Source organism: Phyllostomus hastatus, unplaced genomic scaffold (assembly GCF_019186645.2).
Source record: "Phyllostomus hastatus isolate PE091 unplaced genomic scaffold, TTU_PhHast_1.1 phas_scaffold_11, whole genome shotgun sequence".
Taxonomy (NCBI): Eukaryota; Metazoa; Chordata; class Mammalia; order Chiroptera; family Phyllostomidae; genus Phyllostomus; species Phyllostomus hastatus.
In genome coordinates, this window is record NW_025334005.1 from 8149657 (window position 1) to 8164587 (window position 14931).

The window sequence follows — 14931 nt, forward strand, 5'->3', positions numbered from 1 at the left end:
ATCTTTCAGTCTCATTTCTTCTTGACCCCTGTAGTTGTTTGCATTTTGGACTACTGAAATAAACAGGCCCCAAGAATCCAAATGTGAATATGCCTTTGCCTTATTTAATGGATTTACTATCTATTCAGAAAACCAGATAAACATAAATTTCTTGAAAGTTAAATAAAGACAGCAAAATGAATTGGGTACTGGTTAACTCTGATGGAAGCAAACCATGCCTCCATGGTCTCCCAGCTTCACAAAACAACAAAAAAGCAAGTTTTCTAATGCATAGCAGAAGTGGGATACATTAGAAAAAAACACAAGTGCAAATCTGCCATTCTCATGAATTCAGGACGAGTCCTGGCATGTAGTAGGTGCTCATATTTTTCAAAATTAATTTGAATCTTAATTGCCCTGGCCAATGTACCACCAGAATTCTGATTTCAGTACCCACCTCTCTATGTCAGTCCCATTTTAAAAATTCTGACCTACAAAAAAAAGAAAAAAGAAAAGAAACTCACCAAATCAGAAGAGAGGAAGTGCTAAGCAAATATAGGAACCAAAAAGGGTTATAGAGGCTGCTTGACGCTGTCTCATTTAGTTCCTTTGCGGTCCTCTTCTTCAGCACAGACCAAAGCAGTTCCTTACAACCTGTGGCACCACAGCATCTTCGGTGTGTGACAATGGAAGAATTAGGTGAGTGAGGAGTTTCTTGGAAGAGAAACTCTGAGGGAATAAAGACTTGGCTGCCATCTGCATCTGTGCTGGGCGTACTACTAGCCAGAAGGAGGGTAGTGCTGGAAGATTTTCACTTCTCTCCTGACCTCACCCCACTAAGAATAAAGCATGAGGAACTATGATTGTTTGGGGGAAATATAGGTTCACTGTTTCGGTGGCGCAAAAGGCAGAAAGTTTGGTGCTAACCACAGAGGAAACTCTGCACAAATACTTTTGGATTGAATGGTGATTGAAATGGTCACTTTATTATGGGCATTTGCCCCTTGGGGGCTACTGAGATCGTAGAGTGATTGATCACAGAGTAGGCAACAGCGAAGTTGTGATTGAGGGAGAAAAAGAAAGAAAAGAGTGTAATGAGAAGAAACAGAAGTACAAGAATGAAGGATTCACAAAGGTTGGAGAAAGGCCAGGGTGGTTTTGATTCATTCTGTGACTTAGTATTAAATCAAGAGGACATAGCACTGTATTTTGCTGCTCAGCTTTTTATTCAGAGAAGCTGAGGAAACAGATTACTGTGGCCTGCAAATATGTTACCTCCTCCCATTCCAAAGTAATTAAAACTAGCAGTGAAACTGTTGGCCACATTGCTCAACAGAGGTCCCTGATTTTAAATCTTCGGAGTAACTTAGGGTTTGTCATTCTTGGGAACTCATTCCATATTCTTTGCCAACATTTGTTGCTGACATCCTTATTAACATGACTAACACTAACCCAATTTCCAAGCTGTATGAATTCCACAATGTCCTGAGTTTTTGTATATTTGGGGTATCTCAAAAGCACAAACAACAACAAAAAAAGCACATCTTGCACATTCTTTTTAAAAAATTGTTTGCAGTGTAATTTGAGAGCTGGAGTTATAGAGAGAGGAAGGAGGGCAAATCAAAAAAGGAAACAGGAAAAGATGGTGTTTGATAAATATGTATTGAACTGTTTTGAAGGTAAAGTCTATTTTGACACTTAGAGTAGAATCCAAATTCTTATCCTGTGTGAGGGAGGGTTAGGGAATTTCACATTTCCATCTCAGTTCCACTAGAACTTAGCTCTGTTTTGTTTTATTTTTAGGGATATGTAATGGACTTCACATAGGTAATTAAAAAATGCACTAATACTTTTTCAGTAACTTAAGCTAAAACTAGACATTTTTACATGTTAATCATTTTAGTGTCTGAAGCAATCCTCTAAAATGAGTATTATCCACTTTTTGTGTCAAAATGAGAAAACTAAGAAAAGCAAACTAACTAGTTCAGTGTCACTCTCAGGAGCACCTGACACCAAAACGGATTAAGCTACATGTTCTGGCTGATAGAATAACCTAGATAATAAACACAGTGAATAAATAGATTTGCATAGTTTTCCATTTCTTGAGCCAGATGAATAATAGAGAAATCTGGTCCAGAACTGTGGAAAGTACCATGCAACCTGGAAAGCAACATTCCTGTAGATGATCCAGGTGACTAAACCCCAACCACTTCTTCAAATTGTCATCAGCCCAATAGTCACCCTAAAGACTTAGGGTGCCTCTGTCTTTCTGCTGCGGAGAAATCGCCTGGAGGGCAGGCCAGCACAGGCAAGCCTGTATTGCCTCTTTGTCTCCTTCATTCCGTGGGGATGCTAGATAAAGGGAAACCAGGAGCAGACTCTGGCTCGGAATGAAATCGTTACAATCCAGGGAGACCCTCAAGAGAACTCACTTGACAAATCCTTTCACATTAATACCAATAATAATTTGAGTTCCTCAGCCAAAGGGCTACAGAGAAGTACTGTAGGGTTTTCAGTCTAGTACCCACCAGCACCAGTCATTCCATGTTTGTCATACTGAAATTAGTCATCTTCAAATTACAGAATCTGGCAAAGGACAGGATAATCTTGGGGTGTTGGTGATATGTGTACTCAGAAAACAGGAAGCGTCTGTTAACTCATGACCCAGACGGGCGAGTTTCAGTAACTTGGGCTAGTGGGCCCTTCTAAGGGTGACCCTCTACTTTCAGTGATAAGGTTTGTTTCTCTTGCACAGGGTCTCCCCTCTCTCCTAATTTTGTTATAAATGACTTTTTATTTTGAATCCAAGTGGATCCATGACTTATCGTTGGGGCAAAGTTTAGAAAATAGAAAAAAGCTATATCTTAATAGAATGATGTAGACTAAAAATTTGGAACTTAGAAATTTGGCATTCAGTCTGGCTAGTAAAATTGTGAGAAAAGACATTTTACTTTATCTTTCTACCTTATTTTATTTTTTTAAAAATATTTTATTATAGAGAGTTTTAAAATTTATAAAAGTAAAGGCAATAGTTTATTGAGATCTGATGTAACCATTAGGCAGCTTAAAGGATCAAGTCCTGGCCAATCGTTTTTCTTTTTTAGACTTACCCATTTCTTTAATTTCTATATTATTTTAAAGCAATCTCAGAAATGATATAATTTCATCTGTAGATACTTCAGCATAGTCTTTAAAATAAATTTATATATTCACACAAATAACCATAATACCATTATTAAACCCACAAAATCTTTAATAATAATTCCTTAATATTATGAAATAAAATTATCACACCTAAAACATTAACAGAAGTGATCAAATATTGTTTATCATACCTAACAGTATTTACTTAATGTTATTGAATGTCAAGTCAGTGCTTAATATTCCTGATTTTTCCTCTTTTTGGTTTGCTTATTTACTGTATTTTGGCATGTATAATGTGCACCCATGTTTTTGGCTCAAACTTTCAGGAAAAAAAATCTTTCATTTTAATTTTTTAATTCAATTTTTATTTATTTATATTTAGATACTTGTTTTGTATTATAAAGGAATTTTAGCATTTATTTTTAAACATACTCTTGTACAAGAAATTTTATGTAACAAATAGTTCCAAAACACAAGAACAGATACAAGGTACAAGAAATGTTATGTACTGCTAACAAATTTACAATATTTACACATCATAGAAGGCCAAGAATTCTTCCTCAGTCAATATTAGAGGTATCATCTTCTTCAGTTTCTACATTACCAGTGCCTTCTGAAGGAATAGTCACTTTCCTCATCCCGGTAAATTTCATCATCCTTAGTTCCATCCATATCATTGCTGATGCCACATATTAAAAATGATTTTACAACCACTTCCTTCTTAACACCGTACCACAACCTTAGGATCCAACCACGAATCGGGGACGATGGATGATTTCTTGATTCTGCCTACAAGCGTTAAATCATTACCAGCTGACTGTCCACAATGTCCACTCTTTTCTTCATCAGGGCTTTAAAGGGTTTGTTTAAAGGGTTTGGTACATGAAGAGGTTGTAGTTAGCTGGTTGGTCTACCAGGTATCACAGCAAGTTGGGTTTTCAAGTCTGCTGCGATTGCTTTTGCACTTTGTGTAACATGGGCTTTGAAGTGATCAAAAGCAAGCAAAGCTGGTTTCTAAAGTAATCCTCTAGGCCTTCATGACCAGATTTTGTTAAATCAGATTTTCATGTCTTCTTCATTAATCCATCCGTTTTCATGCACAGGGACAATAACTCCACTTGGAATCTTTCCTTTCCAAAATGTTTTTCTTTTAAAGATGATCATAGATGGTGGCTTTGTCCCATCTGATTTCTAGAGTTACACTTTTAATGCATAAGCATAAATAAAAGAATTAAAAACATTTATATAGACATGGAATTAGTACTACCTATGTATAATGTGCATCCTTATTTTTCCCTCAGAAAAATTGGGCAAAAAGGATATATTATACATGGCAAAATAAAGCATTTATTTATTTTTTATCATATCATTTTAAGTTAAGATTCATATACTGAAATCAGTTATAAGTCTCTAAAGTTTCCTTGAATCTATTGGCTCACCCTCCAACTCTTTTTTTTATTACAATTTATTTTGTGGAAGGGTCATTTTCCCTGAAGAATTTAACTCAGTTTCCTTTTCTCTAGACTGGTGCACAAAATTCAATATTTTTATGAAATGGATGGTTTAGAAAGATATGTCGAATTTTTAATTAAATTTATTGGGGAGGCACTAGTTAATAAAATTATATAGGTTTCAAGTGTAGAATTCTATAATATGGCGTATGTAATCGCATTGTGTGTTTACCATCCAGAGTCAGATTCCCTTCTGTCACCATGTATTTGACCCCCTTTACCCTTTACCACCTCCTCCCACCCGCTTTTCCCTCTGGCAACCACCATACTGCATCTGTGTCTTAGAGTTTTTGTTGCTTGTTTCTTGTTTGTTCATTTGTTGCTTTCGGTTTTATATCCTCCATTTGAAAGATCTGTAGATTTTGTTGGTAAGATGTGATTAGATCTCTTCTTATGCCATCAAGAAATATCCATCTCCCCACCACCTGAAATAAATGAAAATCTTATTTTAAAAATGTGTGAAGTTCATTTTCTTCATCTGAGGACTTCAGAGCTAGGCAGATCCTTAGAAATAATATAATATACTGCTTTGCGAACTTTAAAAAAATACACCCTGTGGTAAGGAAACCATTAGAGATCCACAAATGGGTGTTGATCTACAATTGCAAAGTCTTATTGTACTATAACTGGTTCATTATCTAGATGAAAAAACAGCGTCAGAGAAGAGCACACCATGCTCAGATCGCCCAGAAAATTCACGTGAGAATGGGGCCTGGAATGTCTGACGTGAAGGTCGTGCAGGGGTTGGGGATCAGATGGCCCAGGGGCAGACAGCCGGGTTCTGAACTCAGTAACAGTGTGAACTCAAACCATTTATTTGGCAATTTCTTGATCTACAAAATAAGGATAATAATATCACCTGCCTCAAAGAATTAAGATGGCAAAATTAAATGTGTGAATGGACCACAGTGCCTATCATATATTAATTATTATTATGTTATTAATTTCATCATCACAGAAAGATAATACTTGTAGTGTCCAACAAAATACAAGAGAAATAATCTCAACTCTTTGGATCACAACATCTTGCTTGATTTTAAAATATCCTTTTTTCCCCCAATCTCCTTTTCTTCCTATACCCTAAAAGACAAAATACTTATACTTTCCTTTGAGAATTTTGTTATGTGTTTGGAGTATAAAAAAATCATCAAGGTTAAGAATAAATGTTATTGTCCTGGTATATATATATATATATTTTTTTAAACTATAATATAATTGCTTATATTTTTCTGATAGGGAAAATATGTAGAATTTACTTTAAATTTTTTTATTGTTATTCTATTATAGTTGTCCTAATTTCTGCTCCCCCGCCCTCCTCTGACAAGCCCATCCCCCCCTCCCACTCCCACAGCCAATCCCCACACTGTTGTCCATGTCCATGGGTCATTCTTCCATGTTCTTTGACTATCCCCTTCCCCTCCTTTCCACCATTATCCCCCTTCCCACCTCCCCTCTGGTTGCTGTCAGTCTGTTCCATGTTTCCATGCCTCTGGTTCCATTTTGCTTGTTAGTTTATTTTGTTCATTAGATTCCTCTTATAGGTGAGATCATATGGTATTTGTCTTTCACTGACTGGCTTATTTCACTTAGCCTTGTATTCTCCAGTTCCATCCATGCTGTTGCAGAAGGTAGGAGCTCCTTCTTTCTTTCTGCTTCATAGAATTTTATTGTGTAAATGTACCACAATGTTTTGATCCACTCATTTACTGATGGGCACTGAGGCTGTTTCCAGCACTTGGCTATTGTAAATAGCACTGCCATGAACATTGGGGTGCATAGGTTTTTTGAATTGGTGATTCGGGATTCTTAGCATATAATCCCAGCAGTGGAATCACTGGATTAAAAAGCAGTTCCATTTTTAGTTTTCTGAGGAAATTCCATACTCTTTTCCATGGTGGCTGCACCAGTCTGCATTTCTACCAACAGTGCACTAGGGTTCCCTTTTCTCCACATCTCCACCAGCACTTGTTGTTTGTCGATTTATTAGTGATGGCCATTCTGACTAGTGTGAAGTGACATCTCATTGTGGTTTTAATTTGCATTTCTCTGATGGCTAGTGATATTGAGCATTTTTTCATATGTCTAAGGACTGTCTATATATCCTCCTTGGAGAGGTGTCTATTCAGGTCTTTTGCCCATTTTTAAAAAAATTTTATTTTAATCATTGTTCAAGTACAGTTTTCTCCCTTTTAATTTTTTAATTGGAGTTTTTGTCTTCCCAGTTGAGTTGGATGAGTTCTTTATATATTTTGGAGATCAAACCTTTGTCCAATGTGTCATTGGCAAATATGTTCTCCCATATGATCAGTCCCTTTTCATTTTGATGATGGTTATAATTTACTTTTTTTCTCACTGGGGATCTTTATGAGCCATCCACCCCAAATAAATGATAAAAATTAATACCCTGCAATTAAATAAGTCAAATTATAGAGTGAGACTATGAAATTGAATGCAACTATAAGATATAAGAAACAGGTCACAGTAGGTAGAGGCCTTAAATATCTCATGGTAAAATAGACCACATTCTAGAAGTAAAATAAGAGTGGAAGAAAATATTTTAAGGAAAATAACCTTAATCTGAGAGACAAGGGAGATGAATGGAGGCACAGGGGGATATTTAAGGGGGAAGTTATTTCAGAAGACTTTCTATACTATGATTCCCTTGTACATTATGACATAGATGCTTTATTGGAGGAACTGGAACGCTCCACCCTCCAGGACAATGATGACTACTCCAACCCCAGTCCTCTTCCTGTGGACCAGCATTCCAGAAACAAGAGTAACTGTGCTGAGACTTCAGACATCCCTCCTCTTCAGGATGACACAAGCCCCTTGCCGGTAACTTCTCATTTATTGGTTGCCTTGAACATAGATATTTGAGTGTTTTTTGAAAATGAATTTTAACTTACATAAAATAATGTGAAGGACAATCATATATCCAAGAAAGAGGAAAAACATCCATCAATGATAACGTAAAGGTGTTTGGTTTTTGGAAGAGGAGGAGATTGAGAAAATCATCATAGAAGAATTAGCCTTTGAGAACTGATTTTTTTCTAATGAGAGCATAGTAATGGGGTATGCCCTAACTCATCTGGCATATTCTGATATTACTGTCAATAAGGTCACAGATCACATGGGCAAGGCCAGGTGGCAGCTCAAAGTGTTTTCAGGGTGACGTTTTAGGGTCATTACTTTCTAGGTCTTATTTTCTGCTGAATATGTTAAGAAATTCAGTTACTGGTATAGCCAGAGATAATGAAGCTCTAGGAAACCAACACAAACAAGCTAAATGCATTAAAGATAATGTATAAAAACACTAGAAATCCAATCTATTAGTTTTTGGTTACAGTTAAAACTATCAAGTAGAACAGATGCTGGGCTTTGCTGATACGTGTGTTCTCTACCTATGGATAAGTCTCCATTCACCTACTTTATAATTAGAAGGTTGCTTGATAAGAAGGAAATTAGTGTAAGAGGAATTAAGTAGATGCTCTTCATATCTGGTGTTTTTGAAGTATGATATTTGGATTTATCCTTGTATACAAGTGTATGAAATCACCAGCGGCACAGATCCAAAATTGGAGCCCATAGGTAGGTACCACCTTTAACTTATCTTCCCTCCAGCTACACACAGAGAGTTTTCAGAATGCACATTTATTTCTCTCCTAGGTAGCTATTGTCTTTGTTCTCATGCTAGATTATGGCCATAGGTCCTTAATTGGTCTGCTATCCTTGCCCCTGACATTTATTCTCAAAATAGCAGCCAGGGCGATCCTGTAATACTTAAGTCAGATCATGTAATTTTTCTACTCAGAATTCCTACCTCGTTTGGAGTAAAAGTCACAGTCTTTACACTGACTGACCTTTATGGGGTGGCCATATGGCTTAGTTCATTTTGAGCCAAGAGCCCTGGGTTTATGCTCATGTGTTTGTGTGTTTGTTTGTTCGACATCCATTTATTGGCTTTACCTTTTGTCCCAGGTTTTTCATTTTTTATAAAGCTTTCTTATTGGAATTTATACTAAAGTAAAACAGCATGGGTTGATAAACATCCATTAGGTTCTTCTGGGCTTCCTTTATGGTCTCAAGTAGTAGTATTTAAAACACATATACAGTAAACAGAGTTCTTATTTTATCATGGGTAAATCTAAAAGATGACTAATGTTAACTCCTTTCTCTTTTCCTGATCCTGTTCAGACAAAACCTGACAGTGCCCTTAGTGTGCAATGTCCTGGTTGTTAAAGCTAAGAGTTCAAGCACAGCAGTCAGGGCCAGGTAATTTCTCTGGTCTTAGGTTGTGGTAGGAAAACTTTTGAAGTTTTTTCTCCTGCTAGCCACTTGTTATACCACCATTCACATCTTACTATGTTCCCCTTGGTGGCCTCTGAGATGCCCGAATTCTCCTCAGGGTCATAAAGAAAAATGAGAAACTGTGGTTTAATGTTATACAAGTTGTAAATTCTGTTTAAGAAACAAGAGACTATGCATGCTTGCCATAGACTGTGGTGTCATCTAAATGTTTCTGGCAAAGCAGCTTTGTCATTAATTGTATGTATAAAACTATAACTATTTGTTTTATTATTTGCTAATACTTTTAAATTTTGCCACAAACACGTTTAGCAGCATTTGGCTCAAAACAAAACCAAAACCAAAGTTACATGTTTAATTTTTCAAGAAAGTTGATGATGAATATGTAATTTGCACAAAATATTAGTCAACATTTACTGTCTGCCATGGAGATAAGTAGAGATAGCACTGTCCCTTTGAAAACTAGAAGACACAGATATGAATAAGAAGCTTTAGCATCTATTTTAAAAGTTTAGCCCTGGCTGGCAAAACTCAGTGGATTGAGCATGGGCATGCAAACTGAAGGGTCGCCGGTTCGATTCCCAGTCTAAAGCACATGCCTGGGTTGCAGGCCAGGTCCCTAGTAGGCAACCACACATTTATGTTTCTCTCCCTCTCTTTCTCCTTCCCTTCCCCTGTCTAAAAATAGATAAATAAAACATTTTTTAAAAGTGTAGACTTAATTTAAGAAGAATGTACACAAATGTGATGATTTAACATGTATAGCTGCAAAAGGTATGTTTACATGTCACTATAAAACATACCTTTCCATTTGGGTCAAATGACTCTTCTAAATTAACCTTGCTCATTTTCAACTCCAAGTTTGTGTGTGTGTGTGTGTGTGTGTGTGTATTCTTGAAAGTAAACTGGTGATTATTAATGAGTTGATTCCGTTTAAAAACCAACAGATAAAGTCAGATTTATATCAGTATCATCAGAGGCTTCAGTTAGAGAACTTGTTAACTCTAACATGGTTTCATTTTTTCATCCAATTCAAAGGATCAAAATAAAGTAGAAGTGCATTCTTTTGTCAAAAATGAAACATCTGACATTGTTAACACCATTGTAAGTTTAGTTGAAAAGTTCAACAACAAAGATAAACTGTTGTTTTTGTGAGGGGGGATGAATACAAATTTTGGTGGAGAACCACATTGTGGTAACATTAATGTTCTTACATACTAAAAAAGCCTGTGGAGCAGAAATGTACTTTGAATTAGTTGTGATGTGCACAAAATTTATGAGTGCATCCAAACAAGCTACAAAAATTCTACCAATCAAAAAATACAAATATTATATATATACAAATCAGGCAATATATAGATACAAGTATCACCAACAAAATTTCTGTGACAGAAGCCAATATTGAATCCCAAAGTATTTCAGCATGGCAGTATGTATTTTCTCTGTATTGTCTGTCATCAATTAGATTTTAGAAATGCCTGAGGCTTTGAAAAATCATTTCATAAAGCAACCTAAAGTCAGGTCACAGTATGTGCAAAATCCATTGGAAATATTTAATCAAATATTCAATGAATGTAGCATAAAAATTCAGCTTTTAGCAAGTTGCAATTATATAAAAGAAAGCTTGCAAAAAGGAAGAGGCTCAAATTTCTGCCTACAAAAGCCAAAGAGGAGTTGAACAAATTAAAAGGTGAGAGCTCAAATGGTTTAATTCCCTAATTTGAAAATTGTGCTTTAGAAAAATCTTGGTTTCGACAGAGCTCCTCATTTTAATTGGATAAATTTATATTCTCCACCAGAATGGGATGAAATTGTGAAGGCCTATGATTCTGCAGAATCTACATTTGATGAAATATTAAAAAGGATCACCCACAGAGACAACTTAAGAGGTCTGTCTTATAAAAATATTATTGAAGAAAGATGTTTTGAATGTAGGTAGAAATGCAGCACCTGTGAAAATTTGGGGACTGAAATATTTACACATTTTGATGTAAAAAACAGAATTGAGAATATCCTCCATTTAGCAGGATTTTGTCTGGATTTATAGGTTCATCAGCATCTAGAGAGACTGCTTTCTCAACTAAAAGAGTATGGTCTACAGAGAAATATCTTTCAATTAAAAGTGTCAATAATTTCAAATATATTAACCAGAAAATGCAGCTTTGCAGAAGACTGCAATTTAAAAAGTATATGAAAACAAATAAGATCATATTAAAACCTTCTTGAGAAAAAATTCTATATCACAACGTTAGAAACAACAATGGCTAAGTAACCAATTAAGTTAAGGTATGTGAACCTATCTATATCAAGAATAATAATTTACTTGTGCTATTCTTAAATGTTCAAATAGTCAATAGAATAGTCAATAGAAAATTCTTAAAAATAAGAATTTTTTTTGCTTTGATATTCATAGGTATGTGTCATTCAAAAATATTCTAGAAAATTTTACTTTGAAAGTAAGTTTTGGATAATTATTTTGTAGTTTCACCAATATAATGAAACCAAATTTTTGATCAATAAATACATGTTTTTAAAATTAATGAGCAAAATAGAACCAGGGACATGGAAATAAGGAACAAACCGACAGTAACCAGAGGGGAAGGGGGAGACGGATAACAGGGGAAAGAAGGGGAAGGGTCTAGTCAAAGAGCATGCATAAAGGCCCCATGGTCATGGTCAGCAGGGTGGGGACTGACTGAGGGAGCAGGGTCAGGGGCAGGGCAGGGGAGAGCAATGGGGGGAAAATTGGGACAACTGAAACTGAACAACAGTAAAAAACAAAATAAAATGATAAATTGTTTTTAGTAGCCCTTTTCACTCTCAAAAGTGTTGCAGCTTGAACAATAAATTATCCATCCGGTCACTCTACCTGTGTGATCTGGCCCCTTTTACTCTTCACCCCTGTCTCCCTGGTTCACTCTTCCCAGGCCACTCTGGCCTCCTTTCTGCTCCCAGATGCCCCGGGGTGCCCTCTCCCTGCCATCCCTTCCACCTGAACCAGGTTACCTCGGATACCCGCAAACTTTTCTCACCCCCCCATCAGTCCTTGCCCAAGAGCCCCCTTTTCAGTGAGACATTCTCTGGATTGTTTGCTTGTTAATTTATGTATTTATATTTAAAATTTTTTCAATTGCAGTTGACATTTAATATTATATTAGTTCCGCGTGTACAGTAGAGTGGTTGGACAATTATGTAAATTATGAAGTGTTTCCCTCAATAAGTCTGGAACCCCCCGGCACCATAGGTAGTTATTACAATAGTATGGACTGTATTCCCTGTGCTATACCTTACATCACCATGACTCTTTTGTAACTGTCCTTTTGTATTTCTTTTTTTTTAGGTTTTTAAATAAAAAAAATTAAAATGACAGTTTATATACAATATTATTTTGTATTAGTTTCAGGTGTACAGCATAGTAGTTAGACAATCATATACTTGACAAAGTGTTCCCCTTGATATTTCCAGTACCTGTCTGACACCATACGTAGTTATTAGAATGTTGCTGATTATATTTCCTATGTTGTATTTTACATCTCCATGACTATTTTATAACTACCAATCTGTACTTCTCAATCTTTTTCACTCAACCTCCTAATCCCCCTCCCTTCTGGCAACCATAATTCTGTTCTCTAGCCACGAATCTGTTGGTATATTGTTCGTTCATCTATTTTCCTCTTTCCATTCCACATATAAGTGAAATCATATGGTATTTGTCTTTCTTTGGCTGACTTATACCCTCTAAGTCCATCCATTGTGTCGCAAATGGTAAGACTTCTTTTTAGTGGTGATCAATATATTTATAATTGCCATTTCTTCTGCATTTCCTATCTCCCTCCCCTGATTAATTGTACACATTAATTGATTTAGTTTTTACATATTAATTTGTTTATTATCTATTTCTCACAGTGTATGATCCAGGCTAGACTGTTCAGTTATTTTTTTATTGTTTTCTTTTTGACTGCTCCATCTCTAGCCCTGACACATGACACAGACACTCAATAAATATTTGTTCAACAAATAAGTGAGTTGCTAGCCAGCTATCCTTTACAGTCACACATTGTTTCTTTTGGTATGTTAAATTTAATTGTGTTATGGTTTTCCCCTATAAAAGGGCTTTACTCTGACTCATTTCCTATGTTTTATACTTTCTATCTGAGTGCTTCTCTGTTTCAGTGCTTTTAGGGCAGGGAGAGGGCCACTCTCTGTTCCCATGGCAGCTACTCTGCTTAGAACTTGGCCTTTCTCTGTGGGATGGCTGGTATTTCTCTGCCTTGTAAAAGGATATCTCAGAGATACGCTAGTGAGCAGTCCCCTTCCGAAGCTAAAAGCGTTCTCTAATTCTGGTTGTAGATAAGCACCAACATTCTACTAACAAATTCATTCTCCGTCCCTCTGTCTTAGGCACAACTTGTGTACACTACTGAGATCGAGGAGCCCAATATATACAGGTATTTTTTAAATTATTACATACTTGAAAAAATAAAGTCATTAAATAATTGTTACCGGTCTGTGTTTGGACAATAATTTGCTTGGAACTCCTACTGCCCTCCTCTCCTTTCCATAGTCTTTGAGCAGAGGTGGAATTCTGCCAAGCTGGTGGGGCAATTTCTCCATAGGCCCTCTAGATGGGTGTCCCAGCTAATGGGCTCTGCTGTTCCCTTCACCACCTGAAAAGGTGTAAGTAGTTTAAATCATCACAGATGTTCTGGCCTAGGTATTCCAGGTCACAGAAGAGAAAACACCACATGAAATTTCAGCAAAATGTTCACAAAATCAGAGCTAGTGGGTCTCTTTGCCTAATGAATGTAGACTTCTTCTTTCCATATTTGCTCAAATGTATTTAGTGGATAGGGGGATTACCTTTCAACCAAAGGTACAGATCGAAACAGATTCATTTACTAAATAATTTCTACTGGCTGAAGTAGAATCGATAATCTGAAAGAAATAAAAAGGCTACATTCTTTGCTCTCTCTTCAGTTATTGCTTGCAATTAAAAAAAAATCAGACAGTATTCTGGGACACAACATAAAAGGCTTAAAATGTAGATAGCGAAGGCTCATGCTTGGTAAAGAGTACTGCACCACGTCTGATTTGGCTTCATAACTGCAGCCAATAGCGCACATATGATGCCAAAATTAGGAAGGGACCTATGGTATCAAAAAGTCTTTGTATAACTTCCCACTTTCTACTTTGATGGGAGGCAGGCCAATTTATTATTACAGTCGCCAGTTTATTCCAGTTCCAGGAAGTTGCCTGGTGGGCATGACCCCTACACCTCCCAGTTCACCCTCTTGTGAGAAAAAGCAAACAAAGCAAAACAACAGTAGCAAAACAGTGCCCAGCACACAATAGGCTCATAGTAAATATTTGGCTTTTTAAATCCAGGAAGCCAAGACTACATCTCCTTTATGGCTGCAGCTGAAGCAAAACAGGCTGGATATGGTTCCAGTTTGTGCCTGTTGACCGGGGCCCCTGGGCTCTGGTCACTTTGCCTCTGGCCTTGTGCCTTCAGCCTAATGACATGGCTGTGGCTGATCTCTGAGTTCCCTCAGTGTCTTCTGTTTGCTTTTTAGCTCTCCCATCACCTGTGTAATCGTATTTCTGGATTAAATGCCTTTTGTTTACTCACCATGCTTGTATTTTTTTCCGAATGGACCTTGACTGACACACTTCCCATCACTGAATGATACGTTCTGTGTAGACCTTATGGGAGAGTGAGACAAAATCCAGGTGACCTAGTAAATACGCAACAGAATGATACAAATCCCTGAGGCTGGTATAATTCAGAGCAGACAGGCTGTCTAGTACAGATAGAACATAAGACTCAGAAACCAGATTCTTACAGTCTGTGTCCTCCATTTCCTCTGATTTGCTTAAACGAAGCAAACATCGGCTTTGGACCTTGAAAGTATATTCAACACCAGTTGTGAATATAACAATGGAATAATATTTCTTTTTTTTAAAGATTTTTATTTACTTATTTTTAGAG

The 14931-nt window shown here is 36.6% G+C and overlaps 1 protein-coding gene across 2 annotated transcripts in view; it reads left to right on the forward strand.

Moving 5' to 3' along the window:
• The first annotated feature begins 297 nt into the window (after window positions 1-297).
• The window catches only part of LPXN (leupaxin), a 32180-nt gene continuing 17546 nt past the window's right edge, over window positions 298-14931 (forward strand). The window contains exons 1-3 of one of the 2 annotated variants that reach the window (XM_045855466.1): window positions 298-678; window positions 7315-7472; window positions 13344-13390. In XM_045855466.1, coding sequence (XP_045711422.1) covers window positions 666-678; window positions 7315-7472; window positions 13344-13390 — 218 coding nt within the window. In that variant the 5' untranslated portion in view covers window positions 298-665. Of the gene's footprint in view, window positions 679-7314; window positions 7473-13343; window positions 13391-14931 lie in introns of those variants that run through there. The other variant, XM_045855467.1, reaches the window with a different exon arrangement.